Here is a 27,001-nt window from a genome sequence, read left to right as displayed (position 1 = left end):
TTTGACTGTGTGATGCTATTACTCAACACTGCCAGAGATGTAGTGCTGGCTGACTCAATGGAAACAGTGGAACGTTTCTGAAAAGGCCATTTTATCTTCTTAAATTGTCAAAATCATTGTTCTGCAGGCCCAATGCTGCTGTATACTATGATAACACATGCATGGTGCAACAGTAGCATCATAGCATTTAGCCACTAGTGTTCAGCATCTTGGATGGCGGTGTGTGTGTTTGTGTATGTGCCTCTGTGTGTGAGCACATACAGGAATGAGTTGCCGTGTTCATGTGACTTACCAGTATGGGGGTTTCACAAGCCTCCATCTGTCTCTCTCCACTAGCAGCACATGAGGACAAACCCCAAGGCCCACCGGCAAATGGGAGGAAAGGCAAGTAGCCAGAGTAGTGTGACGGCGTGGGTTTGCTGTGTGGGCTTTCTCGGTCAACACGAGTTCTTCATGTGTGACTCTCATTGCTTCTCCACTCTCAGGGACTCCTCGTTCGTGTTAGCCGTGCACAGTTCTCTTTGTCTACATGTCATCTATTATACAGACTGAGTGTGGTTAGTTGAGTTGGAGTGATCAGATGTAAGAGTTGTAGCTGCAGCTGATGGTAACACGCACAGAGAGCTGTCGTCGTGATCTCTGCTGGTCTGTCCCTCTCCGGCTCCAGTATGGCCCGAATCTGCCTTCTATTTGATTAGAAATTAATTCTGCTCAGCTACACCTCATAGAGAGCTCTCCACTTTATTTCCATGGCAAAATGTGCTAATTGTTTTAATGAGACATGGATTACTCTGCAGTACTTCCTTAAGACTGTCAGTTTCAATCATACATGACTTTTTGAAATTTTAAGCCGAAAATTAAGATTGATTATTGCATCTCAACACATAATAATTAAGCGTAGTGTTTGCTGAATTCGGTGCATTGCACTTTGCCGTGGAAGTACTGCAGAGCCCAATCTGCTGCTTGGTAGTCCATCGTGGACTGTTACCTCTGTCGGCCAGCAGATGGAGCAGTTCATTATCTTTGATGAGAAGCTGTCCATGAAGTCAGGGCTGAAGTGGCAACGAGTTGAAATATTTGTATAACCTTGTATTAAGGTATACAAATGATTCTTTTTTTGCTCTTGATAATACAAGGTCTCTAAGATGGCTGTAGACCAGCAGCCCAGTGTGTGTGTGTAGGTGTGTGTGTGCGTGTGTGTGCGTGTGTAAACATCTGTACTGTATGTGTGTGCGTGTCTCGCTGTAGAAGTGACATGGGAGGACCAGCAGCGAGGGGTGAATGGCTCTCTGTCTGACGGAGGGACACAGCCTCACTCCACCCTCACTGACGCAGGTTGGTTGGCCTGGGTGTGGTATTTTGACATTTTAATAGAATATTGAATTGTTCATCACAATCAAGCATATGAGTCCATGAACAGTAAAACTCTCACTGCCACACACGCAGAAGGTAATGCTGATGGGGCATTTTGTTGGAGCAAGGCGATGATCTGGAGCGACTTCGTCATTAATGAATAGAAACACTCAGAATGAGTCGGCCTCGTGGTAAGTCTGTGGCATAACTGTGACAACGTATCCATCATCTGAGTGAAGCACCACATCTGCTACTCATGTAATTCTCTGTCAACTGAGCCACTTTAATAAAGAGGAATACGTTGAAGGTTGCATTGACTAATTATATAGACATTTTAAACCAACCTAAGTGTTCAAAAGCTACCAATGGTCACTTATACTGTCCCACATACCTATTTTAATTGCTGAAAACTAAGTTTTGAAAGGTGCCTGATTCAGAACCCTGTTCTATGATCAAAGGATTGAGAGTTTTGGTAGAAAAGTGGGAAACTACTTGAGAGATGCCGTGAAAAGAAGTTTCCTCGATGAGATTCTTCATGTGAACAATGTTTACTGCAAAGCAAAACATAATAATATGTCGTTTTTCTATTCATGGACTTGTGTAAAGTTGTACAGTTTTTCTGCCATGGGTGATCTTGTCGTTGAAGAGTTTTGTCTTTCACAGTTTGTGTGGATTTTTTAATCAGCTGGAATAATGCCTCACCAAAGTCAGACCTGGCCGTTGTACTGTAGAAGCTGGACACATTAAATATATAATCTCTCTTTCTATTTTGAATTGGCCAACAGAAGGATTTAAAAAGATGATTAACATGAGTCATACCCAGGTCAGCCTCTGGGTGGCATCCTCTCTCTCCTCTCTTGGTGTGGTTTTGCAGTGCAGCGTGGAGCTGATGTTTCTCCAACCTCTTTGTCATCACTAAGCGTTGAAAAACGGATCAAGGTATAAAAAAAAAAATGTTGTACTTAATTTCATGAAATGGAGTTTGATGAGTTGCCGTCATCCACGTGGACGTGTTGATAAGGTAATGACTCCGCCAGTGTCTTGAGGTGCTGTGTTTTAGCTTAATGTGCTCCCATGGAAACACGGCTCCACCCCTTTATATTTATGTTATGTGACTCACATGCAATGCCCGCATCATCTCGGCTGTAACTGATGTTTGACAGTGATGTCGTTAAACGTTACAACATCTGATTCTATGAGCAGTCTGTCTCTCCGGTCTCTCTCAGACCCTCCCTGGTCACTCTTTACACTCCCTGGTTCTCGGCTGCTCTCTGTGTCTTTGCCTCTGCACATTCTGTTCATGTGTCCTGGAAAGGCTGACTGGGCACAATGCTCTATTCCAGCGTGACCCCACTCTCGTTACTTTCACTCGACGCCATCTCAAGGCCGGTCGAGGCTGCTCAACATCGACGGTGTGTGAATCACACACATCTCACCTCCATCCGCTGTTCACGAGTTTCTCACAGCGGCCATTTAATCTGCAGCAGAACAAAACGCCTCGGACTGAATTCTGAGCGTGGGGCAATGTGAAGAAGCTTTTTGCAGGTGGTGCAGATTAATAGTGAAGAGATCCACAGCTGAGAGTTAAGAACATAACCACAAAGCACACATTTAGGATGGTATGGTATCAGGATAAAGATATGTGTGTGCCCGGTTTTCTTCTCTGGAAGAAGAAAAGCAGATGTGTTGTATGTCCGATCTCAATGAGTTTTCATTTTATTTCCTTCCTCATTTTACTCCCTTATGCCAATGACCTACATGATGCAAAAATAAATAAATAAATGACTTGCTCTCTTGATTATCATTTGACTCTCTAATGAGATGATGTTAGCTGCCACAAAGAGATGAAAGCCGGTGAGGCAGATGTCTCACATTGTCTTTTTTTAATTAATGTAACACTTCATTATTCACCCTAATCTAGCAATAATTGAGGTAAATGCAAAAAAAGGAGAAGATGAAGTCTAATGGAGGCTCCTCTTGCCTTCCAAGCTGGCACTGTCTGTTCTGTCAGGTTCAGACTCCTGGTCTAGACCGGTGGCCCGAGGGGGGCAGTCGGACTCTGAGAAGGGGTCACAGGGTCACAACCCACGATCTGAGGTCACGCGGGTCCATCCTTTGTGGCTCGAACCACAAAGAGAGAACGATAGAGCGATGGAAACACAGCTCTTTGGAGAGAAAGAGAAGACAGAAATATTCCAGGGTCAGCAGCAGGACCAAAGAAAAGAGGAATAACACGGAGAGGGGGAACATGTGTAGCAGAGAAGCAACAGAGGTACATCTTGTTGTTTTGAAACAGACACTGTAGCTGACGTGTGTGTGTGTGTGTGTGTGACTGAGAATGTGCACTCTACTCAGGTTAAATCTGTATTTCTTGCTGACCCTGGTGAGGTCGTCGGCTCGCTGCTCTGTGCTTTCAGTATGCGTATGCTTTGTTCTGCTTTGTTTTGCCTTTATTTTATTATATTTTTCCCACAGTTGCCCCATGCAGACTCAAGTGACATCCACTTCTCCTCTTCCCCTCTCCCTCCTCCCCCTCCCCCTATCCCCAGAAGTGTGGTGTTTCTATCTTAACATCTCTTTACTGTTTCAGCTCTTTTTCCTTCTAAAGCGCAGCAGCTCCCCCCCCCCCCCCTCTTTCTGATCTCCAATCTTTAGATGCTCCGCATCTCCCTCAGCCTCTCCTGTGTTGACTCCTCACTGTGCCCATCATGGTGGAGTGTGTGTGTGTTCTCTGTGTTAACTATGATTTTGTTTGTGCGTTGTGTTCTTGTGGTTTGTCATTGTGGTGTCGTACTGTTGTTGTGTCGTGTCCCTCCTCTCCCTCCTCCAACCTGGCTCACAGTGATGGGATCGCCCTCCTTCCTTCTTTCCTTCCTCTTCTTCTTCTCCTCCTCCCCCTCCCCTTTCCCCAGTTACCCTTCGTGCATCTTCTCACGTCCACCTTCCTCTCCTCTGTCTGTGTCTGTCCATTCTGTGATGTGATCCCAGAAGACATGGACTCACCAGGTTGGACGAACTCAGGTCTGTCCCTTCTTCTTCTTCTTTCTTCTTTCTTCTTTCTTCTTCTTCTTCTTCTTCTTCTTCTTTTCCTCATTCTCCTACTTTTTTATTGACTCTGTACATCTTCCTGCCCTCCCCCACCTCCCCTCATATCTCGCCCCGCTTTGCTCGCCTTCATCCTCTCGTGCTGTCTGTGCTCTTCATGGTTGTGTAGATGAAGCTTCTGGTTTCTCTGTCATGGTGTTCATTTATCTGGATGGCTGCCATGACACTGTGGTTTCTTTGCCGCAGGTCTAGAAGCCAAATTCTAATTTCATCCCCTCCACCCTCCATCACCGCTGAATGAAGCGCCTTCTTTAAGGTGGAGGGTATAAACACAGCAGCAAGCTTCCCTCTCTCCGCCAAGGGAACTATGAATATATATCAGAAATACCTAAATGATGCAACAGGGCTATTGGGTAATGTTACAGTTGCTCCAATTCCTGGATAGAGATATATAACAAAGTAAAATGATAACAAATAGATATGTACACATTATATAACAATATAATGACAATACATATGAAACAGTATAAAAATGAAAAATACAATTTATAACAACAGTGCAAATTATTATACTGAAACATTTATTTGTTGAAGAATAGTATACATGTGTATGAATATAAGTTCAAATGCACAGTTTGAATAAATGCAGGGTTAATGCAAGAGTGAATGATTGTGATGCTGTGTATAAATAAACACACATAACACTATTATCAAATGAACAGGTAAACAAAGATAATGCTTGAGCACAAATACAATGTAACCTTTCGTGGTCGACGTCTATATGACAATATTAAATGTTCCCCTTACTTTGAGCAGTTTATGAGTAGATGTGTGTACCGGTTGTTCAGAGCGCTTTCCAACACAAAACATAATCAATTAGTGCATCTGGATAGAAATTGATATGGCAGACCCCCCCACACAGAGGGAACATGGGTAGAGAGAGGGTGTGGGGGCCGGATTGTAATTTAATATTATAACCTTCATGGGCACAATGTATAGAGAGTTGAGGTGCCGCCCTATTTGAGTTCAGAAAAAAAAGATGAATAAAAATAGAATACTTCTACTTTCAAAATGTCTTCTTCGACTCTTACATTTGTATAAATAGATTCCAGCTAACACAAAGACATGTGCAAATGCTCTTCTATCAACATGAAGTTACCTTTAATGTAAAATGATGCCATACAAATGGGTTTCCTTAAGTGAAATTACACATGGGCACGCCGTGGACAGAGAGGACGCAGCAATGCACTGAGGCATGTGATGTTGTACTTTTCTTGTCATTTAGAGGAAACTAAAGACGCGGACATGTGTAGGCTGTGAGATGGCACACGACAATATATCAACCAACACAACAATGCAATCACTAACTGTCTCTCAGCCTGTATCACATATGCTATCGGCTTATTGTATGTGCGCATGGCACCTGTACATTCATCTTCATGTTATCATCGCCATCCTATGACACACAGGTAGAAGCAGAGAGCAAGTGGAGAGGATGGAGATGCAGGCGCAGCAGGAAGTATTTGTAGTGAGGTTCATTTCTGGCGGTTTATTTTCTTTTTTAGTTACATAACATGGACACAATTGTACAGAGTGGCATCATTACCTCCGACAGAACAAGGTTAAGCTTCTGTATTGATTATGGCTTTGTGTTTGTTCGATGTAAATTGTACCTCCAGCGACACGCAATGTAGCACAGGGCTAACAATTTAATTTAGGAGGAGATGAGATGGGTAAACAAGATGATGTGATGGTTTTACAAAGTTTAAGTTTGAGCTCAGAGGGATGAGTTGGCATTCATCTAGAACCCTATGTAAAGTGTGTCCCAAGCTCTATTCTATTGTTCTCTTCTATAAATGGTGCTATTTGATTATTATTCAGCCGACTAGAGAGAACGTTTCAGTCAACGATTAGCCTGGAATTGTGACAATTGGTTACAAATGCAGCCGTTCGATGTGTTATGCAGCTTCCGTTGACCAGTGAGTTCTTTCTGATGTCGACCATTCAGCTTTACCCCATTAGATCTGTCCTCGTCATAGCTCATGGCTCATAGCTCGGCAGAAGCTTGTCTCTCACCATCAAAGTATGTCCCTCCATCCGGCCTCTCTGGCGCCGTCGTCCCCCATCTGACACCCCCCCTCCCCCCTGTCTCTGTGCTGCTTAGGTGTGGACATGGAGGAGAGGACCCGGCAGATGAAACTGAAGATGAACAAGTCCAGACTGGAGCAGGACTACCACAAGGTGAGAACACAACATGTCTACATGTGCTGGATGGTGCGTCAGTAGGACACATGCGCCTACAGTACACTTGCATGTGGTCACGCATGCACACATGCACATAGCAACATCGTAATGTTGGATAGTGTACGTTGCACACATGAAGTCACATGAACATACCAAAACAGGTAAACACTCATTATGGTTCACAGGTTGGAGAGCACAGAGTTGGTTTCAATGGTGTTGGTTTCAAGGGCCAGTTCACCCAAATAAAATAAAAAATCTAAATATATATGTGAAGAAAGGGTTGTTTTCAGAGAAGAACATTTGAAGTGTGTAGTACTAATTACCTTCGCATTGAAAATGGTTATGTTTTGATCGCCGTGTATTTATTTATTTATATATTTGTATGCGTGTTATTCGCATAACAAAAAAAGTTTTAAACCGAATCGCATGAAATTTGGTGGGATGATTGGTTATTATCCGGGGACCATTTGATTAGATTTTGGGATCGATCGGGTCAAAGGTCAAGGTCATGAAAAGGTCAACATATTCTTGAATCGCATGAAATTTGGTGGGATGATTGGTTATTATCCGGGAACCATTTGATTAGATTTTGGGATCAATCGGGTCAAAGGTCAAGGTCAAGGTCATGGATAGGTCAAAATCATTTTTTTACCATAGCACGGTCAATTTCTATCCAATTGGCATGCAACTAATGCCAACATGTTCATAATTCAATGCCCAATCTTGTGATATGCGAAGGTATGCGCTCTCCCGAGTGCCCGTTCTAGTTGAATGTGTTGTAACTCTGTAATACTTTCTTCTGTTCATCCGGGGAGAGGGATCCTCCTCTGTTGCTCTTCTGAAGGTTTCTTCCCTTTTTTCCCTGTGAAAGGGTTTTTTCTATTTGGGGAGTTTTTCCTGATCCGATGTGAGGTCCTGGGTCAGGGATGTCTATATGTACATATTGTAAAGCCCTCTGAGGATAATTTGTAATTTGTGATATTGGGCTATACAAAATAAACTGAATTGAATTGAATTAAATCCTCCATAAATTGAAGTAAATCGAGGCTGCAAAACGATATGAAAACATGTGTGTGAACTCTCCCACTACCCGCGCAGTATATAAACCCCAGTCGCATTCATCCTGCCGTATGCTCAGCACACAACTTCAAAGATCATCTCCTTTTTTGGCCGTTTCTCGGCTCTCCGTTCACTGTGGTTCAACGGTTTCTTCAAAAATTCGGGGGTAACACCCGGTGAGTCATTGATCTACAAATGGTCATTTTGAGGGTGAAGCATACCTTCCCATAAGCAATGACTTGGACTTTCAATAGTTTAGGTTGGGACATTTTTTTCACTGAAGAAAGGGATATATTGTTGTCATAATAATGAATCATGTTCGCAGAAATGTCTGTGGAGTAAGTGGTACACGGTTTCTGGGAAGACTTTCCAAATACTGCTTTGACTCATCTTGGTGCATACCTCCAGAGCTTCACACATAAAACCAAACCTGTCTGTGAGACTAGATACAGGAAGTTAGGACATATGTTTTCTCATTTGGGTGAACTGAGCCTTTAAGGAATGTGACAGTGAGTGTATGCAGAGTGTTTACGGCCGTGTTCTGGAGAGGTGCTGAGCGTGTTTAGAGAGTCTGGGCCCAGCCGCTCGCTGGCCGGCTCTCCTTTTAAGTCTGAGGAATGAAAAGTGCAGCATCTGGAGCCTCCAGTGTGTTGGCTATGAGCCCATCAAGAGCAGATGAAATTATGAGGTGTCGCTTTTCTGCTGAACATTATCCTCCTTAGAAGCGCCAGTGACAAAACAAGTCTCTCAGTTATTAAACAAGACTTGAAATACATTACGGAACACTTAGTGTGACAATCAGTTCAGGTTCTCTTCCCGTAAACAATACACATAAAATACACAAAGGATTATGATATACACATCCAGCTCTACCCGATTTCTTGATGCCAAATTTATAGTGAAGCTAGTTTAGTCAAAATGGTGTTTTCGTTATATGGCAGTCTGCCTTCCCATATTATCATCATTACATTACATTACATGTCATTTAGCAGACGCTTTTATCCAAAGCGACTTACAATAAGTGCATTCAACCAAGAGTACAAACTTAGAACAACAAGACTCCTTAAAGTAACATTTCTTCGAGAAAGTCAAACTACAAAAGTACCATAAGTAAGTACCATCAGCAAGATATACTTCATATAACACAAGTAAAATGATTATTACAGATGCATTAACATGTAAGCAGGATGTTATTGTTTTATTTGGTCGGGCTTAAGGTAAATGTCAGTGCTTTACATTGTATAATTATTTTGTTAAGGCTGGACTAATATCAGAGGACTACACACCCCCATCAGCCTCAAAGACCCCCATCAGCCGTAGACCCCCAGGTTACCTGTTCGCCAGGAGCTTGTATGTCATTGATGAAATGCACATTTAGAAATTCAAGGGGCGTCCTATTAATCAAATCAGTTTATTTTAATTAAGCCCAATATCACACATTTACAATCGGTACACATACGACATCCCTGACCTTTGACCTCACATCGGATCAGGTAAAACTCCCAAAAAAACAGAAACTAATCTTTCAGATGAAAAAATGTAAGAACCCTTCAGGAGAGCAACAGAGGAGGATCCCTCTCCAGGATGGACAGGAACAATCGATGTCATGTGACCAGAAGGAATCATTACAGAATTACATAAACACATTCAATGAATATGACAGAGTGTATGAATAGTTCGTAGTAGGCATGGACCGCAATAACTTCATCTGCGCACATGGTTCATATTCAGAAATAAAGTTGTGTTTAATTTAGTGCTGTGAAAAATAACGCGTTAACTCAGTTAATTCAATTACAGGTTTAACAATTTTTTTTTTTAACGCATTTAACGCATGCGCAGAATGAGCTTCCAATCCGTCTGTTGTTGGTCGTCGGGACGAAAAAAAAGTCACTTGCAAAATGAGCTTCCAATACACCACTTCAATCTGAACTCTGTCCGCTCTCATGCAGACGGTCGTGCTGTTCATCGGTAATGATCCTTCCGCAGGTTCACCTATGGAAACCTTGTTACGGCTTTTACTTCCTGTAGATCAGGGGTCTCAACACGTCGATCGCGACCTGCCAGTCGATCGCGGCGTAGTGTTGGTAGATCGCATGACATTAAAGAGATTGGCCCGCCCCCTGACATGTTCTCTATAGCACGTCTTTGTTCTTTTATTAAACTAAACGTCTGTTGTTGATCGTATCTCCACAGCAGCATGTCATTTCTGTCTCTTCGCGTTGCGTTAACACTTATCGATCTCCGTCTCGCTCGCCACAGAGCTCCGTGCGCGCGCATCCGGACCGAGCAAAAAAAAAGTCACTTGTCAATCTGTCCACCTTTAGATTGTATCATGGTGGAGTTAATGGTTGACAAACAAGAGAAAAATGCTCTGTTTAACCCTCCTGTTACCTTTACATTTACGAACATATTTTACCCTCGGGGTCAATTTGACCCCAGCAATTAAAACCTCCAGAAAATTATTAGAATTAATATTGCTTCCCAAGTTTAAGTGTGAGGTACTTTATGTTTGTTTGTTGACTGCCTAAATAGCCCTTTAAATAAATAAAAAAGTTGATATTTCTTATATGTTTGACACAGTGAAAAACAGCCTGGGGTCAAATTGACCCCAAAGAACACCGACATTAAACATTGAATGGGGTCAAATTGACCCGAAAGGTAACAGGAGGGTTAAACATTCTGTTTAGGATGAAGATGTGTTAATGTTCCATCTGGAAGAAAACTGCTAAATAACTGCTGAGTTGCAGCACCATTGTATAGAAGAATGTATAAATGTATATATCCGTCTTTTGTCATAAATCTCTATGTTCTCACAAAATATACCGAGAATATCGGTAATATGTGATTAATCATGATTAATCCACAAAAACCTGTGATTAATCCGATTAAAAATTTTAATCGTTTCACAGCCCTAGTTTAATTACACTGTATTATAAAAGAAATGGCCGATAACATATATTTTTTTAAATAATCATATGCTTTTATAGTAATAATAATCTTGATCTGCAAGGTAAGTTATACGTGTTGCTGTCAGATGAATGTAGTAAACTTAGAAGATGGAATGATTAAACTATGGGTGACTGAATGATGTGAACATACGTGTTGAGTTGTGGAGCACTGTTGCAGCAGCTACCGTTGCATTCGGAGGAAAGAATAAATGATGGATTTATCTTTGTGCCGTGTCGGGTATTTATTTAGCAAGCTCTACTTCAACTGAACACATAACATGATAGCCTGAGCCTAGCGCCACCTACAGTATCACATTACATATACATATACATCTGAGTGCATATCTCAACACCCCCACTTGAACTCAGGTTGCTATACTTCAAGCAAAAGAAACACAAAAACAGAATGAATGTGAACTATCACTCTCCAAAAGAGCACTTGCAAACCTCTTCTGTCTGTTTAAGGTTTTTCTCTGGTCCTACAATCTTGCATATTAAAATATGATTATGATCACCTTTCCATCTTTTGACTCTTTGGCATAAACACAGTGGTCGGGGGTTTTGTTGTGTCATCCATCTCCTCAGTAATTGTGCAAAAAAAAATCCAATTTCGGCCGGACTGTTTTAAGACCGTAAGGATTTCTCTAGCTTATAAGGGCGTGCAATGTTTTTTTTTCCATCCATTTGGTAGAGTAAATTCTCCTGTGCAGCTTTTGTTTGTGCACCACCCTTACACCGTCATGTCTGCCGTGGTGAAACGTCTCCCCATAGTCTATTCTGTAACCCTGGCCACAAACCTTGCTTTGTATTTGTCCTCCCATCTGCATCAGTCTTGATGCGTAACCCATCTACCCCCACTGTCTCCAGTGATGTCGGGTAAAGGTCTGTCCATTGTTTCCACACTCAGCAGTAGTCTCTGTGATATAGGCGCACTCTACCAGCAGTAGTTACTGTGATAGTGAAGCATCACTGACGAACTCATCTAAATCGACTTCCTTCTTTCTCTAGATGGATACCTTTCACCCCTGCGTGGTTTCAGTAGTCCTGGGTCTCACAAACTTTACTAGTCTGTGTTTTTTTGCTCTGTTTGTATGTGTAATACAGACCCAAATTTTTTTTTTTTGATACATGGCTTTTTGTTGGTTAGCAGCTCATAAGGAGTCTGCCTGTACGTTTGTTAAAACATCTGTTCCGTACCATTTTGCTGTTTGTACAGCGTAGGGCCATAGCTGCTTGTTTTCACCTTCCATAGATACATCTGCTAGGAACTTTCCGTAGCTGTGTTGTGTCACTTTTCTCTTTTGAAAATAAACAAACAGTGGATACAGGACCCAAGGTCTGTGTGTACCATCTTATTTCTGGTTTGGGCAAACTGAATACAACACCTCACACTCTTGTTCGGGCCTACACTCGTGGTAGCTGCCTTCACCGAGAAGATGCTCTGGGGGGTACAACAAAGCATCAAAGCAGCTCAGCCTTCAGCGCTGTGCGTTTTCGCTGTCGATGAGGAAACCTCAGCATTCCCTCCCCCTGCAATTCCGCATGCGGGGTGTGCGGTGCGCTTCGCGACAATGCGTTTCTTCTTTTTGGCGGCTGCGAAACTTTTGAACCAGGTTATGTCAGTGATGAGGATATACGCGGCTGCTGCTGGTTTTGGGTTCTCCCTCCTCTCACCGTGAGCGCGTAGTCCTCGTCGGCATCTTCCATCTTGTTTGTCCTACACGCACGGCATCTCTTTGTGTGTGTCGCTTTGCAAAAACTACACCATGTTTTCGTCTTCTTTGTTCCAGTCACGCGCGACCGTTTGGCGGGACCTTTCCACTCTTCCTTGAGTCTTCATCACGTGTCGCTCGACTCAGCTCGTTGAACTTCTCCGTTTCTTCAAAACTTCGTAGTTTAGTCTTGAATTCTGCAAACGTGATGTTATCGTCAGTGCGCCCACATGTATTGCAAATGGCTTAAAACTCTCAGGCAGTCCTTTTAAAACCATAGCCACTAGCAATCCGTCTAAAAGTTTTCCTCGTTCCTCAAGCGCTGTGATGGCGGTTTCTGCTCTGATGATATAGTCCATTATACTCTCATGGCCCTTCTGAAGCGATATCAACGTGGTGTACAAGTTGATTTATCTGGGCTTTCCTTCCCTGCATAATACTCTCTCAATATTTTCAGAGCTTTTCTTCCATCATCGGCGATCCCTCTCATTACTAACGAGGCTTTTTGTCGTCCAACAGTAAAATTAGCTCTGCGTGTCGTCAGCATTTTTCTCTCAGAATAGTGTCCTTTAGTCCATTCAAATGGAGATATCCCAGCGTTTTGGTTTCCCAAATCTATACTTGGTTTCGTCTCCTCGCGAATGTCGGTCGAGGCAACCTGCTCCTCCTCGTTGTTCCATCATGCAGCTTGCTCTTCTTCTTAGCTAGCTGCCCCGTTTAACGTGATTCGTTGCGACTTTCTAACTGTTAAACTTTTCTTCCGACTCCTGGGCCCATAACCTGTTGAGTTGTGGAGCACTGTTGCAGCTACCGTTGCATTCGGAGGAAAGAATAATTATCTTTAGCCGTTGGCGTATTTATTTAACAAGCTTCAGACACATCAGTCTCACGGTCAGGTGCATATCTCAACAATACGTCTGTGTTCCCAGACGGATCATCTCACAATCAGGAAACTAAAGTATCGTCCTCTCGGTTAAATTGACTTAAAAATACATTCTCACATGTCAGATAGCTCACCCAATACCGACAGTATATCTTCTGTAACAACATCTACTCTGTCTCTCTGCACTTCTCGCAGAGCAAAGCAATAAGTCTTTTCTTGTCTCGATCAACCCTGCATGTCCTTAGAGAGATAACCGCATTCGAGCACCGTTTCAAAACTCTATGAAATTAAACCCGTGTCTCGCAGTATGAATAAACACATTTGACAAGAGCGCAGACTTAAAATTGGACCTAAATGCACCAGTCAAGCACCAGAAATCATTGTTTGTTGTTGTGTTATATGACATCGCTGTGTTGTTGTTGTTGTTGTCCTCCTCCTCCCTGCAGCGTCCTGGCAGAGATCCTCGGGGCTCAGATAACCTGTCGGCCAAGTCGTCGGACAGTGATGTGAGCGACGTGTCCGCTGTGTCGAGAACCAGTAGCGCCTCTCGCTTCAGCAGCACGAGCTACATGTCTGTCCAATCAGAGAGGCCGCAAGGGAACCGCAACATCCGGTAGGACAGTGCACTCAAAGCCATCGCGGTGTTAGCAGGAATGGACCAATCCCCCCCAGCTGTGAACACATCACACGATAATACGTGCAGACGTTTTCAGCTCTGAAATAGTTTGCACGTGGTTAAACGTAAAGAAAATGCACCGCGTGTTGAGTTCAGGTTTGGCTCCGTTTTAGAAAAAAAGAAATTTGGAGCCAAAGGGTTGAACTCAGCTCATTCTGCAGGCTGTGGGGGAAGTTTTTCCATATCTGGCAACACGCACTCCAAACATAAAACACATTGTTTCATATCAAAGCAAAACATAATTAAATAAATGAATGTGCATGGTGCTTTGCTGTATGTCTACATCTCTGTTTTCTGGGCTGCACTGTCTCTCTCTGTGTGTGTGTGTGTGTCTGTCTGTCTGTCTGTCTTTCTCTTATTGTTGACAATATTCATGCTCTGTGTGTTTTTTCTTTGTGCTCTGCATGTGCCGCTCACTTCACTCTCGCTTCACTCGTCTCCGTCTTCAGCCAGTTGCGATCGCGGAGCCTGGAGTCTGGGGAGGGGGCCGAGCAGTTAGCAGGAGCGCTAGAGGAGGAGCCTGGCGTGGGAGGGGGAGGAGGGGTGGTGGAGGGGAGGAGGGCGAATAAAGAGGGGAGATCTCAGGGAGGCGGGGAGGTAGACACAGGCGAGGAGCATCAGCCAGATTTGGTGGAGACGCAAGAGGACTCGGGCCAGAGGAGTATCTCAGAGATTGACCTCAGGTGACGAGTGTGTGGCAGACTAACAACAACGTAGACCCGTAGTGACCCGCTGACCTTTTGCACATTTCTATAACGATGTGCAAAGTGTGGTGACTGTCCTCCGCCCTTTATTCATAATAACGGTGGCCCTATTAACCCATCTACTAAAGTAGAGTAGCATTCCTACTAACACTCTTTTCAAGCCTACGTAGCAGATACGATAGACATGGAAGCATTCGAGATGACTCAAGATTCAAGTAGCACTTAAAATAAATAAAAAAAGTGTATATATATATTTATATATATGATCTGAACCCGTCTACTTCATGATATATATATATATATAATGAAGTAGACGGGTTCAGATCATTTGCAGAGATTTTAAGATATCGTCTGCAGGAATACTTACATATGAACAGTACGTTATGTATAGATGTGATTATACGTTTAAGAAATATTATACTACTTGCAAGAGTAGAGTTAGCATGAGACATCTGATAGAAATGATGATACATTAATGGTATCTTTGTCGTCTACAAAGTCTCTTTATACAAACAATGTCCTGGTTACTCCACAGTGTTCGTTGACAAAAGCTTTCATCAACAAATATTTTCCTTTGACTTTGCTCAAAATATATACTTTTTCTTTTTTATGGAAACAAAATCAAAAACACAATACAGGAGAAAGGAGCTGAATCTACATACTATTCACCTGCTTTGGCTTTGGGGGGGAAGACAGACACCTCATGAACCTCAAAGTCTCTGCGAATAAAACCTGCATGGAAAGATCCACACGGTGTAATTAGGAGGAGATTAAAGATGATTTAAAATACACCTACAGGAGTGGTGGTGAGACACAAACTCCACTCGCTCAGAGAACACTTTGCAAAATGAAAACGTTCACAGTCTGCTCTCAGACTGCAGTGAGTTGACTAACAATGCTCTTCTCCAATCATCCTCTTGTTGTCAAGGGGCTGTCTAATTTCTCTATTGATGCTTTTGCCTTGTGAGCCACTTAGCTCAGAGATATTAATGAAGTATTCATATTTCACCATGTAGCATGAAACAGTACGGTCGTATTTCGTTGTTATCGATCACACATACATGACTGAATGCATGTGTGGAAAGTCATTCATCAATACAACTATATTCACATATTTATATATGTATACACACAAGACTATATTTAACAAGACACTATTTAATTGGCCACAAAAGAGCAATGTTTCATTTCCGAAGAGTGCAGGTGTTTTAAGTGTGTCAAGAGCAAATTCAAGAACAAACTGATTTGGAATCCCAGGGCAGGATAAAAGCTCCTTTACATAAGATGTGTTCACTATCAAATCAGATTCACAGCAGGATCCAACTTAGTGCTTCTTACCCATATTAGTACCGCACAGCGAGTGCTCGGACTTGAGAGAAAAACCCATTAAGATAAAAGCCATACCCTCATATGTGAGATTAACGAAAATGCATGCGTGGGATGCCAAATGCCCAGAGCAGCGATACAGGTACCTATAGAGTGCATCTTTTTAGATTCAGATTAATGCTAAAAGAAGATCTACCAATCCTGAGTAGGTTTTAGTCTTGAGTTGCTTTCCTGTTTGTCCGGGCTGCTCCGAGCTGGGATGTTGCCTTTCTGTCTGCCTTTCTGTCTGTCTGCCTGTGTTTTCCACATGCGGTCTGACTCCTCTAGTGTCGCTCTGCACCTGCAACTTGTCAACCAGAACCTCCCACATACCTCCAGCTTCTCCTCGACACGCCAAGAACATGTCTCTCTCTCTGTCTGTGTCTCACACCTCGACTGTCAGACACAAGTCGTTCACTCTCAGCTCAGGGTTACTGGAGGCGAGTTAATGTGATACAAATCCTGCCTGAGCAAAGGCGTTCTGAAGATACAATAATCTAAATTCAAACACTGTCTTCCTCCTTGACTGAAAGTGAGCTGGATTGGTCCTGCTTTCAACAACAACAACAACAACAACTCTTATCTGTGTGATCAACCCCAAATCCTTCATGACAGCTACAGTATAAATATATGACATCGCACATCCTTCTATTTTGGGACAACACACACAAGCCGAGACATACAGGTATAACAGAGTGCGCTGCATTCAGGTTCAGTGAAGATGTTCATGTAAGTCTTGCCCTCAGCTTATAGCTTTTATTAACTGACATACATTACATTTTTTAAAGTGTGGTATGAGGTATTTATCCATAAGTATTCCTTCAGTAGATGTGTGCACATCAACAGTTTGGAGGAACATACAGGAGTACCAGCACGGGGTGGACAGGGGCAGCAGCAAAATGTATTTTAATTCAGTTTATTTTTTTCAGTTTATTTGATATAGCCCATTATCACAAATTAAAAAAATTGCCTCAGAGGGCTTTACAATCTGTACACATAGACATCCCTCCTGTCACAGGACCTCAAATCAGATCAGGAAAATTCCCAAACAACCCTTCACGGGGAAAAAAGGGAAGAAACCTTCAGGAGAGCAACAGAGGAGGATCCCTCTCCAGGATGAGCAGGTGCAATAGATGCCATGTGTACAGAAGGAATCAATCAATGTTAGACACCTAAAAGAAAGGTTCACCTAAAACAAAAAATGTATATGAGTTTATGTGTGTATGCTATATATTTAGAATATTGTTATATTAAACGTAAATGAATACATATATAAACATTTTTAGGAGGGTCTTTCTTTTTGTTTCCTTCTGTTTACAGCAGGTCATTTATTTACTCTGGTCTGTTTCTTCAAACGGGGCCATAAGTGTCTATACTTATATATCTAACACTGACTGGATGTGCACCTGGTACACAGCCACTTCAATAAACTATCCCTTTAATACAGTAAATGAAGTTGATCCAAATAAATCAAACATAATCCTAAAGTAGCTTAAAGGTATTTACACATTAATATCGCTTGATGCCATTCTTTGACCACGGAGTCTGTAATGGAGTAAAACTACACTAAGTTAGTGGTTGTTAAGCAGCACCACATGTGTCATTTTCAGAATATAACATTTTGCATTTAGAGTTCACTTCACCCCTTTGAGGGTGCTGCTGCTTTTTGATTTGTTTGTATTTAATGTCACAAGTCATTGTTTGAATGATAAAGGAAACAGATCATTCTCTTTAATGAAGCCTTGTGTGACATAACAAGGAGATTGGGCCTGAAACAATTATTTGACTAAACCAAATCAATCAATCAAATGAATCAGCGACTATTTTAATGATCAATTAATCATTCAGTCTCAGTGTTTTCTGTTCTTTGTTGTCAGCTGAAAATGTTAAACAACACAAGCAAATTAAATTCTATTATGATGTCATAGACAACATAATTAATTGATTGACCAAATAAATAATCTGCAGATTTTTCAATAATGTGTGTTGCTGTAATAGCTGTAAATACAAACATTAGACAGTGTTGATGCCTGCCACGTTCTAAAGGTTTGGCTCAGGATATTGAAGCCACAAATCTCAGTTCTGTAAAACTGAATATGAGATGAGAGTTTGTTGTTCTTCAACCTCAAAGGCGTAGAGAGGTGAAAGCTTCTGGACCACTGGGATCAGGCAAGAGAACTTTCTACTTCCCACGTGCTGTTACGTTTTTTGTTTTAAACCTTTATTTAACCGCAGGTGAAACCCATTGAGACTGACGTCACTGACTATAGTCTGCACCGTGTCCACGACACTGACTATAGTCTGCACCGTGTCCACAGAGTCAGGACGTTGCTCTGCGACAGCTGAGTCTTTACCTGCTTCAACGCTCATCAATGCATGAAGCCGGATGGGCAGAAACGTCTCATGAGTCATCTCCCATGTATCGAGGTCACAGTGCAAATATACACGCGTTGCACGATAAACATGTGAGAGAGGCAAACACTCACACGCTCTCAGCGGATGGATTTCAAGATGAAGGGAGCTTTTCAATCCCTCATCACCTCTGCTCCTTTGTGTCTCTTTCAAGCAATACAGAGTAGCCTGAGCAATGGCTCATTCACGTGAGGGAGGGTGCGGACTGGTATGTGAAGGACAGATGCTGATCATTACTAATAATAATAATAATAATACATACAATTTCTATAGCGCTTTTCATAGTACTCAAAGACGATTACTAAAAAGAAGGGAGGGGCTGTTTACCCCCAGCCCATTCAACAGCAGCGTGTCTAGTGAGAGGAGAGACTTACATCGACGGCTAATCAGAAGGTCGTACGCCGAGCTTTAGGCTTCAATTAATCCCCTCGGTCTTCAGCGTCGTGTTAACAGACTGATGCTCTGGCCGGGGGGCACGGTGGCCGTGGCAACGCGCTTTTCTTCCTCACCTGACATCGAAGCAGTGATCCTCTCTGTGAAAGGACGAACACGATGAGGGGATAGGTGTGGGGGGACAACGCACCTCGCATGACTTTACGTACACACTTTAAGGGTTTTAATTCAAACAGCGCCTGGTAATCCTATATATTGGGGTTCACAGTAATGTTTTTTTACATTTAAACATGCGACACACTGTGCTATTTGGTAGTAATTCAGCTTACTTTGCCTGATATTGATTCTGTTTTAGCCGAAGATAAAGTCTTAAAAACATCTATTTAAACTTTACAAGTACTGATTACTTTGAATGTTTTTTTTGCCTAGTGAAAAATTCTACTTTCCTTTTTATCAAGAATGCTGTTGTTATCTCATATTAAGACCAAACGTTGTCTCAACTTCCTCAAGACAAAGACATTTCCGGGTTTAGTTTTGCCTCAGGAACATCGTGGCCTAGATGAAAGTGCACGGTGAGCAATCTGCATGATGAAGAACACGATGTTCTCTGAGCTGAGGTCTAAAATCTAAAATCCCCCCGAGGCTTCCAGTTCTCCGAGCAGGCACATTTTACTCAGAGAGACCGGCCAGAGAGCCAAGACACAGCAATGAAGAACATGGAGGAGAGGCTGGTGTACATATTCATATTGTGCATAATCCATGTGTCATGTTTGATCAGTAAGATTGATCTCTTTAGATAATTAAGATGCCCATAACAAACCCAGGGGTAACTTAAAGAGATGATACAAATACACTTTAAGCCAATTTAATAGTTTGCATCAACATAATGTGTGTCACTGTTTACATCAGATTAGGAAAATAGATTACTGTTAATTGAGAAATAAATATATATCCTTTTCTTTCCATGTGTCCATTTAGCCCAGCAGGATGTTTTTCCTTCAGAGAAATCAAATTAACCTGCATATACTGGTGCAGTATGTCTTATAGAACTATATTGCGACAGAATCAAGAGCATGATTTAAACATGGCCCACTTACTGGACACGGATCATATGAACATGTTGACTCGTACACTGTGTCCAGTTAGACCAGAAAAACAAGTGTTATTTTTAGATAAATACATTGCATCTACTATTCAATTATTGAATGTGTTTTAAAGATATATCCTGCAACATGAATATCTATTTGAAAGGTGCCCATCCATGGTAACCTCAGTGAGCCCAGCCCCCCTGACCTTGCCTCGGTAATGAATGATGTACCAGCAGCAGCAGCATTATCATCACCTGCTCCGAGTCCAGCAGATGAAACGCAGCCTCACCGGCATGACAGTAAAAGAGCATATTTCAGAAAGTCATCTGTACCACGTCGGCTTCAAAGCCTCCGGGCCGACACATCAACTGATCAAAGACGCTAATCCCCCAATAAGTATTACATATTTATCTATTAAAGTACAGGCTGATCCATAACAGAACCCACTGGCATTAGAACCCGGCATAAACAAAAGGTTTTTATCCTGCAGGCTAAAGCTCTTTTAGAGCTCATCTGACTTGTTTCACCGCCATCTGGTCAGACGTATAAACATGCATACACAATCAAATTGGCAGTGTCAATTCAACACTTAAAGAGTACATTTTAAGACTCAGCCAGTGAACATATGGTGCCTTATCCACAGAGTGTTAAAGTAACACTGAACATAGTGTTAACATGTTAGAGTTAACGCAACTCTGTTAAGAGTTATTATTTTACTCTGAGAAGTGTTCATTTTGATTAATATTAGTCTGAATGAAATGGAATAATAACTCTTACCTAAGTTGCATTAACTCTGAAATGTTATCACTATGTTCAGTGTTCTTTACATTATATTTAGCTGACACTTTTATCCAAAGGGACTTACAATCCTGTCACATTAATACACCATAGACAACACTACTCTGTCTTAAGTGTCTTGCTCAAGGACACATCGACTAGGGCAGGGATTGAACCGCCAAGCCCCTGATTGAAAGACGGACCTGCTAAACACTGACCTACAGCCACTCTGTAGATAGGGACCATATGTTTTCTGGCTTGGTCTTAATGTACTCATTAAGTGTTGAATTGATACTGCCAATTTTACTGTGTAGCTTTCGTCATGTTAGCTGTCTGCAATTCAATATTTCAAGACACAAAAACAGCTCGAGTGTAAGTTGAACACATTATAGAGTTATCCTAAAATGTTGCTTCTGCTGAAATATCAACATTTGATATAAAAAATGTGATTTAGAGACATTCTAGAAATAATACGTGCAGGATGAAACTCAATTTGAAAGGAGAAAGAGGGGGCGGAGCTTTCCAGAGAAACAGTGAACATTGTCATCAACATGGGGTCTTTACTCTTGCTCTAGTTGTAATGACTCTGACAGAGTCAATTCACTTAAACACTGTATATGTTACACAAACATGATTAACTCTGAATATTTACACCAGCACTGGGGGCTATTTACTCTTGCTCTAGTTGTAATAACTCTGAAAGAGTCAATATACTTTAACAATTCATTTTCTCTCAGCTTCAAGTCATGACTGCCTGTAGAGCCCATAAGAGTTAACATTTAAATTAAAAGCATCACTCACCTTCATTGTCAAGGTGATGCACTATTGCTGTTTGCACTTGAAATCCAAGGACAGTGGCGGACATAATCTGGAATATATACTGATTTTTTAAATTCTGATACAGTGGAGTTGAACACTAATGTCTAATATATGAAGGAGCAGAATCTGAAGGAGCCTAATTGAAGTAATTGATGGAGTCAATTGTCAAACTGCATCGATTCTTCCCCCATTTTAGTCGACGTGTCTCTCCATAAGTCTCCTTCATAGGACAGTTACATGGCGGAGGTCAGACACTTTAATTAATGAGGAGTAGCCTGAGGGCGCTACACCAATGTCATTTGTCTCTTAGAGATAACATTACCAGCAGAGCTAGAATAAGATGCTAATTTGGACTCTGGCCTATTTCCTTTCCAACAGGAAGCGCTGGGGAGTAATGCTGGTGGCAGACAAGTTTTCCTTTTGTGTGCAGTTCAACGTACCAAGTCAGACAGTGCAGAGAAGCTTTTACATCTCCAGGTGTACATGAGGAGCAAGAGAGCTCCAAACGTGCACTAATACAGTCCTGAATTATGCAACGTCACTACAGGACTTCAATAACATCTTTTATATTGCCAAGAATCCCAAATTACAAATGTGGGCTTTACAATCTGTTCTAAAGGTGGTGGTAATAGAAACGCAGCACTGTTCCCAGCACAGGCAGAGAAGAAGAAGACCGAGAGTAAAGTAAACATGGATGTCAATAATGCAGCTTCAGGAAAAAAAAGAAATCAGGAAGGAAATGCATCCAACATGTTTCTGAGACCTCAAGGTAACACTCAATGTAAAATGTATCGCTTGTTTAAAGAGAAAACACCACAAGGTACCATTTATTCTTCATCTCGTGAACAGCAGAACAAAACAATCCACAAGATAGATCGTATCCCTGGAGCTTTGAGATCGTATCCTGTGAGGTCAAGAATGAACCTTCAGGATCAGCTTTTCAAACAACATGCACTCCCTAAAATGCTGATGAACTTAAAAGTAAGGGTAATTCTTTGTGCACTCATCCTTGAAGAAAATGTCCACTAGAATTATAGGACTGAAGTATCAAGACCAACATGACATGCTCCTAGATGAAGCTCTGGCTGCAGCACTCTGGATGTGGTCAATAACCTGGCCAATGGGTTTGATAGAATGCAATACAAGGTCAAACTGACCCTTCAGTTAGTGCACACAGATTTGTGGAGCTTATTACGACGTCATAGTTCACTGCATGAACAATCTTTTTACAACATAAATTCCATCCACAATAAACTCAGCTATACTGTAAGTCATGAACTCCTGTACCTGAACTCTGTCCTTCTCTCCTTTTCGCCCCCACGCCTTCTCATCTCCCGTCCTCCCTTCTTTCTCTCCTCCATCATCTCTCCTTTCACATCCTCTCCTCTGCCCTGTCCTCTCTCTTCTCTGACCTCGCCTGTATCCAACCCCTCCCCCCCCCACACCACCACCACCCCACCACCCCCTGTCAATGGTGGTGGCTGACAGTGACTTTGCATCCAAAATGAAAAACAGGCAGATGGGCTCGTCGGGCGGCATAAACATGACCAAGAGCACAAGCATCAGCGGCGACATGTGCAACCTGGAGAAGACGGACGGCAGCCAGTCGGACACGGGGGTCGGCACGGTAGGCACCGGCGACAAGAAGAGGCGCTCCAGCATCGGGGCCAAAATGCAGGCCATGGTCGGCATGTCGCGCAAGAGCCGGAGCACCTCTCAGCTCAGCCAAACAGGTAGGGCTGTGTGTTCATGTGGGCGTGGTTCTGTGCGGTTCTGTGAGGTTCCCCCGTAATTCTTTGTTGTGAATGTTGACTCTTAACACAGGTGCTCTTTCTCCTCCAGTTGTTGTTCTTTCCTGAAGGGGCTTTGGGACTCTGGAGAGGGAGGACCTGCCTGACCTTTTCTTTAACCCTTTTCCTTTCTTTCATCTAGGTTTCAGCTCTTGTGAACATTCCTCTCTCTATGTCTTTCTACCTGTGTTTCTTCCTTATTACATCACCGGGTTTGTGTTTTCATGCAACATGCCGACGATCTATTGTGCTATCATAACAATCTGTGGTTAATTTTGGAAGATGTGTCACGGCTGTACCTGCTTTGCACTTGCTGTCACATTATGGACCTTGTGTCACCGCTCTGATGCTGTGGCGCTCTCTGGACTGTTTGCCCACCTCAAACTGTGGTTGTGTGCAGTCGCTTGTCTTTATTTATATGAGTGCATGTGAGAGTGTGTGCACATGAACTGGTGTGTTGTGTTGTGTTGCAGTTTTCAAAACTATTTTCCTTTACCTGAAAGCAACTGGATGTATTTTCCTGAAGGGAAAAAGATTACATATTGCAGAACATAGAGCTATTACTTTTACTCACTCTTTAACAAAAAGAAGAAGGGTTTTAATCTTTGGTTCATTCTTTACACAAATGCTTCATAACCATTTTTGAGGGATTGAGCTGGTGTAGTGTGAACAAACTGGTGATGTCTCTGGCCGACAGATTGGGGGTCCGTTCATAAAAAATAGATTTAAAAAAGTCAGTCGATTGGCCCACTGCCCATCCATTTCCTTCTCCAGTGTATTTCTAAGCATTGATGTTCTTTTCATCTCATCTCTTCAACCTTAAATCGGTCAATAATCACTTCTACCATCAGCGCTCTGGGTCCTGATCTGTCCGGATAGCATGGCAGAGGTATCTACCTCCACCTGCCAGATGGATCATCGAGGTCTAGATCGTGGAATATGCCGACTACCAACTATTCATACACTCTGTCATATTCTGTGATTGTGTTGTTACTGTGTTTTAATTTGTATATAATGATTCCTTCTGTACACATGGCATCTATTCTTTTGTCCATCCTGGAGAGGGATCCTCCTCTGTTGCTCTCCTGAAGGTTTCTTCCCTTTTTTCCCCCTGAAGGGTTGTTTGGTAGTTTTTCCTGATCCGATGTGAGGTTTTGGGGCAGGGATGTCTATGTGAACAGATTGTAAAGCACTCTGAGACAAATTTGTAATTTGTGAAAATGGGCTATACAAATAAACTGAATTGAATTGAATGTTGAATCGGATGAAGGGAGAGATGGATGTATGAAAAGATGGCTGTACGGAGAGATGGATGCATGGAGAGATTGATGGAAGGAGAGATGGATGTATTGAGAGATGGATGGATGGAGAGATGGATGTATTGAGAGATGGATGCATGGATGGAGAAATGGATGTACACACATGGGCTGCCGTCTTATATTTGAGGGAGCCGTGCAGCACGACTCTTTGACCAACACAGGTTAGTCAGATGGATCTGCTCCCAGGCGGCCTTCAGTAGTGTGGACAGAGTTTGCAGCTCTACATGTGAACTACTGGTGTTGTCCTTGTTTGTATTTGTGGCGCGCATGAGGTGAACTATCTGTGTGCATTGTGGACAGAGATGTTATCTCTCTTTTACAGTATTGTATACACTTTTTTTATTTTACCATCTGTACAATGCAGATGGTCGAATACATAATAATAGCAGCATTCCATGTCAGTAGTTTTGCTACTCGTGTTGTCCTAGAAACGCGTTTACAGCTCGGCACCAGCCTCCGATGGTGAAGCAGGAGGAGGGGAACAGTGGGGAAATGCAAGGAATTGGTTCATAATCGACAAAAACAGGCGCAGTTGTTTGCCAGCAGTAATTTAGAAGAAGATCCTCCCCCCTTTGAATTAGTGAGGACTTGGTACGGTATCTAGTTTTCTGTTCCCCGGTGTGCAGCCATGGGTATTCCAGCATGATTCTTCTTGCGCACTACTTTTCTCTCCCTCACTATGTGGACCAGATGTGTCACTCTCCCGGTTGGAACTGTATCTGTTAGAGAGAAGGATTCAATTAGGACATGCCACTCACTCGGTTTCACTCAGAATGAAGGTCACACGTGAGGCCTTAGCAGTGGCTCTAAAAGTGACTTTAACCCTCCTGTTACCTTCACATTTACTAACATATTTTACCCTCGGGGTCAATTTGACCCCAGCAATTAAAACCTCCAGAAAATTATTAGAATTAATATTGTTTCCCAAGTTTAAGTGTGAGGTACTTTATGTTTGTTTGTTGACTACCTAAATAGCCCTTTAAATATATAAAAAAGTTGATATTTCTTATCTGTTTGACACAGTGAAAAACAGCCTGGGGTCAAATTGACCCCAAGGAACACCGACATTAAACATTGAATGGGGTCAAATTGACCCAAAAGGTAACAGGAGGGTTAAATCCAGCTGTTCAACTGTCCTACCTTTTGCTTCAAAGAAAAGACCAAGTGTGATGAGAAGTGATGAAGCACGGATCCCTTACACTTTAATCAAACTGCTAGGAAACAGTTGGCGATGTAGTGCAGCTATTTTATACCTTAGGAGCTACAATATACCATAAGACACCAGGTCCACTGTGTTCAATGATGAATGTATAACTTTACTCAGTATGTATGCCACCTCACTGACGATGCCCAGAATAGCCAAATGAATACAGAATGCTCCGCCATGTACTGACGTAGAAGTTGGACCTCCAGAGTCCTTTGCATGTGGTAAAACAGCTGAACTCTGGGCTTTCAGCGCAGGTGATTCATCTTCTGAGTTAAGTTGGGTGCCTGTATCAGCAGCTGCTCGGCTCATGAATCTCCGATGGGGCCGGAGCAGACACAGGATGATGCATGGAGGGAACACAAGTACTATCACGGCGGAGGGACACCGGTGGCCCGCTGATGTATCCCTATCCCTCTTTCTTCCTCATTCACTGTCTCGTTCCCGCCAAACTGACATATGAATCTCGCTGTCATTCATATCCCTTCTGCCTTTGTCCTCACTTCATCATTTCACTCGTGTCTTCTCGGCGTCGTCTCTTCCAGCAGTTCTACGGCGTCTCTCCCCATCCCTTCTACAACAGCTACAGAGGTCACATGGCTGTTTAAAGCCTGAGCCGTCTCTGCCTTGACCTAAATACGTGTAAATTGATACCTTTCAAACTATATTATCAAAGAAAACACTACCGCAGTAAGACCATGCTCAAAATCCTTGAGATATGGCCAGTATGTCTGCAGCCTGTATCTAAGACTTCTTCTTCCTTGTGTCCGTTATTGTCTTCTGTCCAATAAGCAAATGTAGACATGAAATGGATTTTGAGAGACAATGTTTTTAAGCTAATAAATTGAAAAATTAGTGTCAAAAAACAGTCGATGGGATCTGAGATTGCATTTCGGCCAATGTGTTCCACCTCTGTTGCTCTCCACACGGACGGTTTACCTGCAACCAACGTGATTGGTCAACACTCCTCGGACAACAAGCGTAAACCAGAACGCTTCCCATTCCAAAATCTTGTCTGGCTGCTTAGATATTCATATGCAGAATATCTGTTTATAGAGATTACATGTGTGCTGTAGTGTGATGTTCAAACTGGGCATCGCTGCTAATTGGTGCAACTGCACAATGTTGATTAGGTTGATTAGTGATTTTTCAATGCAGCAGTATTCCAAAGTTGGTTGTATCCATCAATTATATTTTGGCATTAACTGTC

The 27,001-nt window shown here is 42.4% G+C and overlaps 1 protein-coding gene across 18 annotated transcripts in view; it reads left to right on the top strand.

Moving 5' to 3' along the window:
* Window positions 1–27,001, top strand: part of rims2a (regulating synaptic membrane exocytosis 2a) — a 144,854-nt gene that overhangs the window by 105,066 nt on the left and 12,787 nt on the right. For 15 of the 18 annotated variants that reach the window (XM_056444735.1, XM_056444734.1, XM_056444731.1 and 12 more), the window contains 3 exons: window positions 6,563–6,639; window positions 13,691–13,857; window positions 22,967–23,211. In XM_056444735.1, coding sequence (XP_056300710.1) covers window positions 6,563–6,639; window positions 13,691–13,857; window positions 22,967–23,211 — 489 coding nt within the window. Of the gene's footprint in view, window positions 1–6,562; window positions 6,640–13,690; window positions 13,858–14,369; window positions 14,604–22,966; window positions 23,212–27,001 lie in introns of those variants that run through there. The other 3 variants (XM_056444749.1, XM_056444733.1, XM_056444747.1) reach the window with 3 other exon arrangements.

The sequence above is a fragment of the Pseudoliparis swirei genome, chromosome 22 (assembly GCF_029220125.1).
Source record: "Pseudoliparis swirei isolate HS2019 ecotype Mariana Trench chromosome 22, NWPU_hadal_v1, whole genome shotgun sequence".
Taxonomy (NCBI): Eukaryota; Metazoa; Chordata; class Actinopteri; order Perciformes; family Liparidae; genus Pseudoliparis; species Pseudoliparis swirei.
Note: the sequence above shows the minus strand (reverse complement) of the source record. Positions and strands in the feature narration are given on the sequence as shown.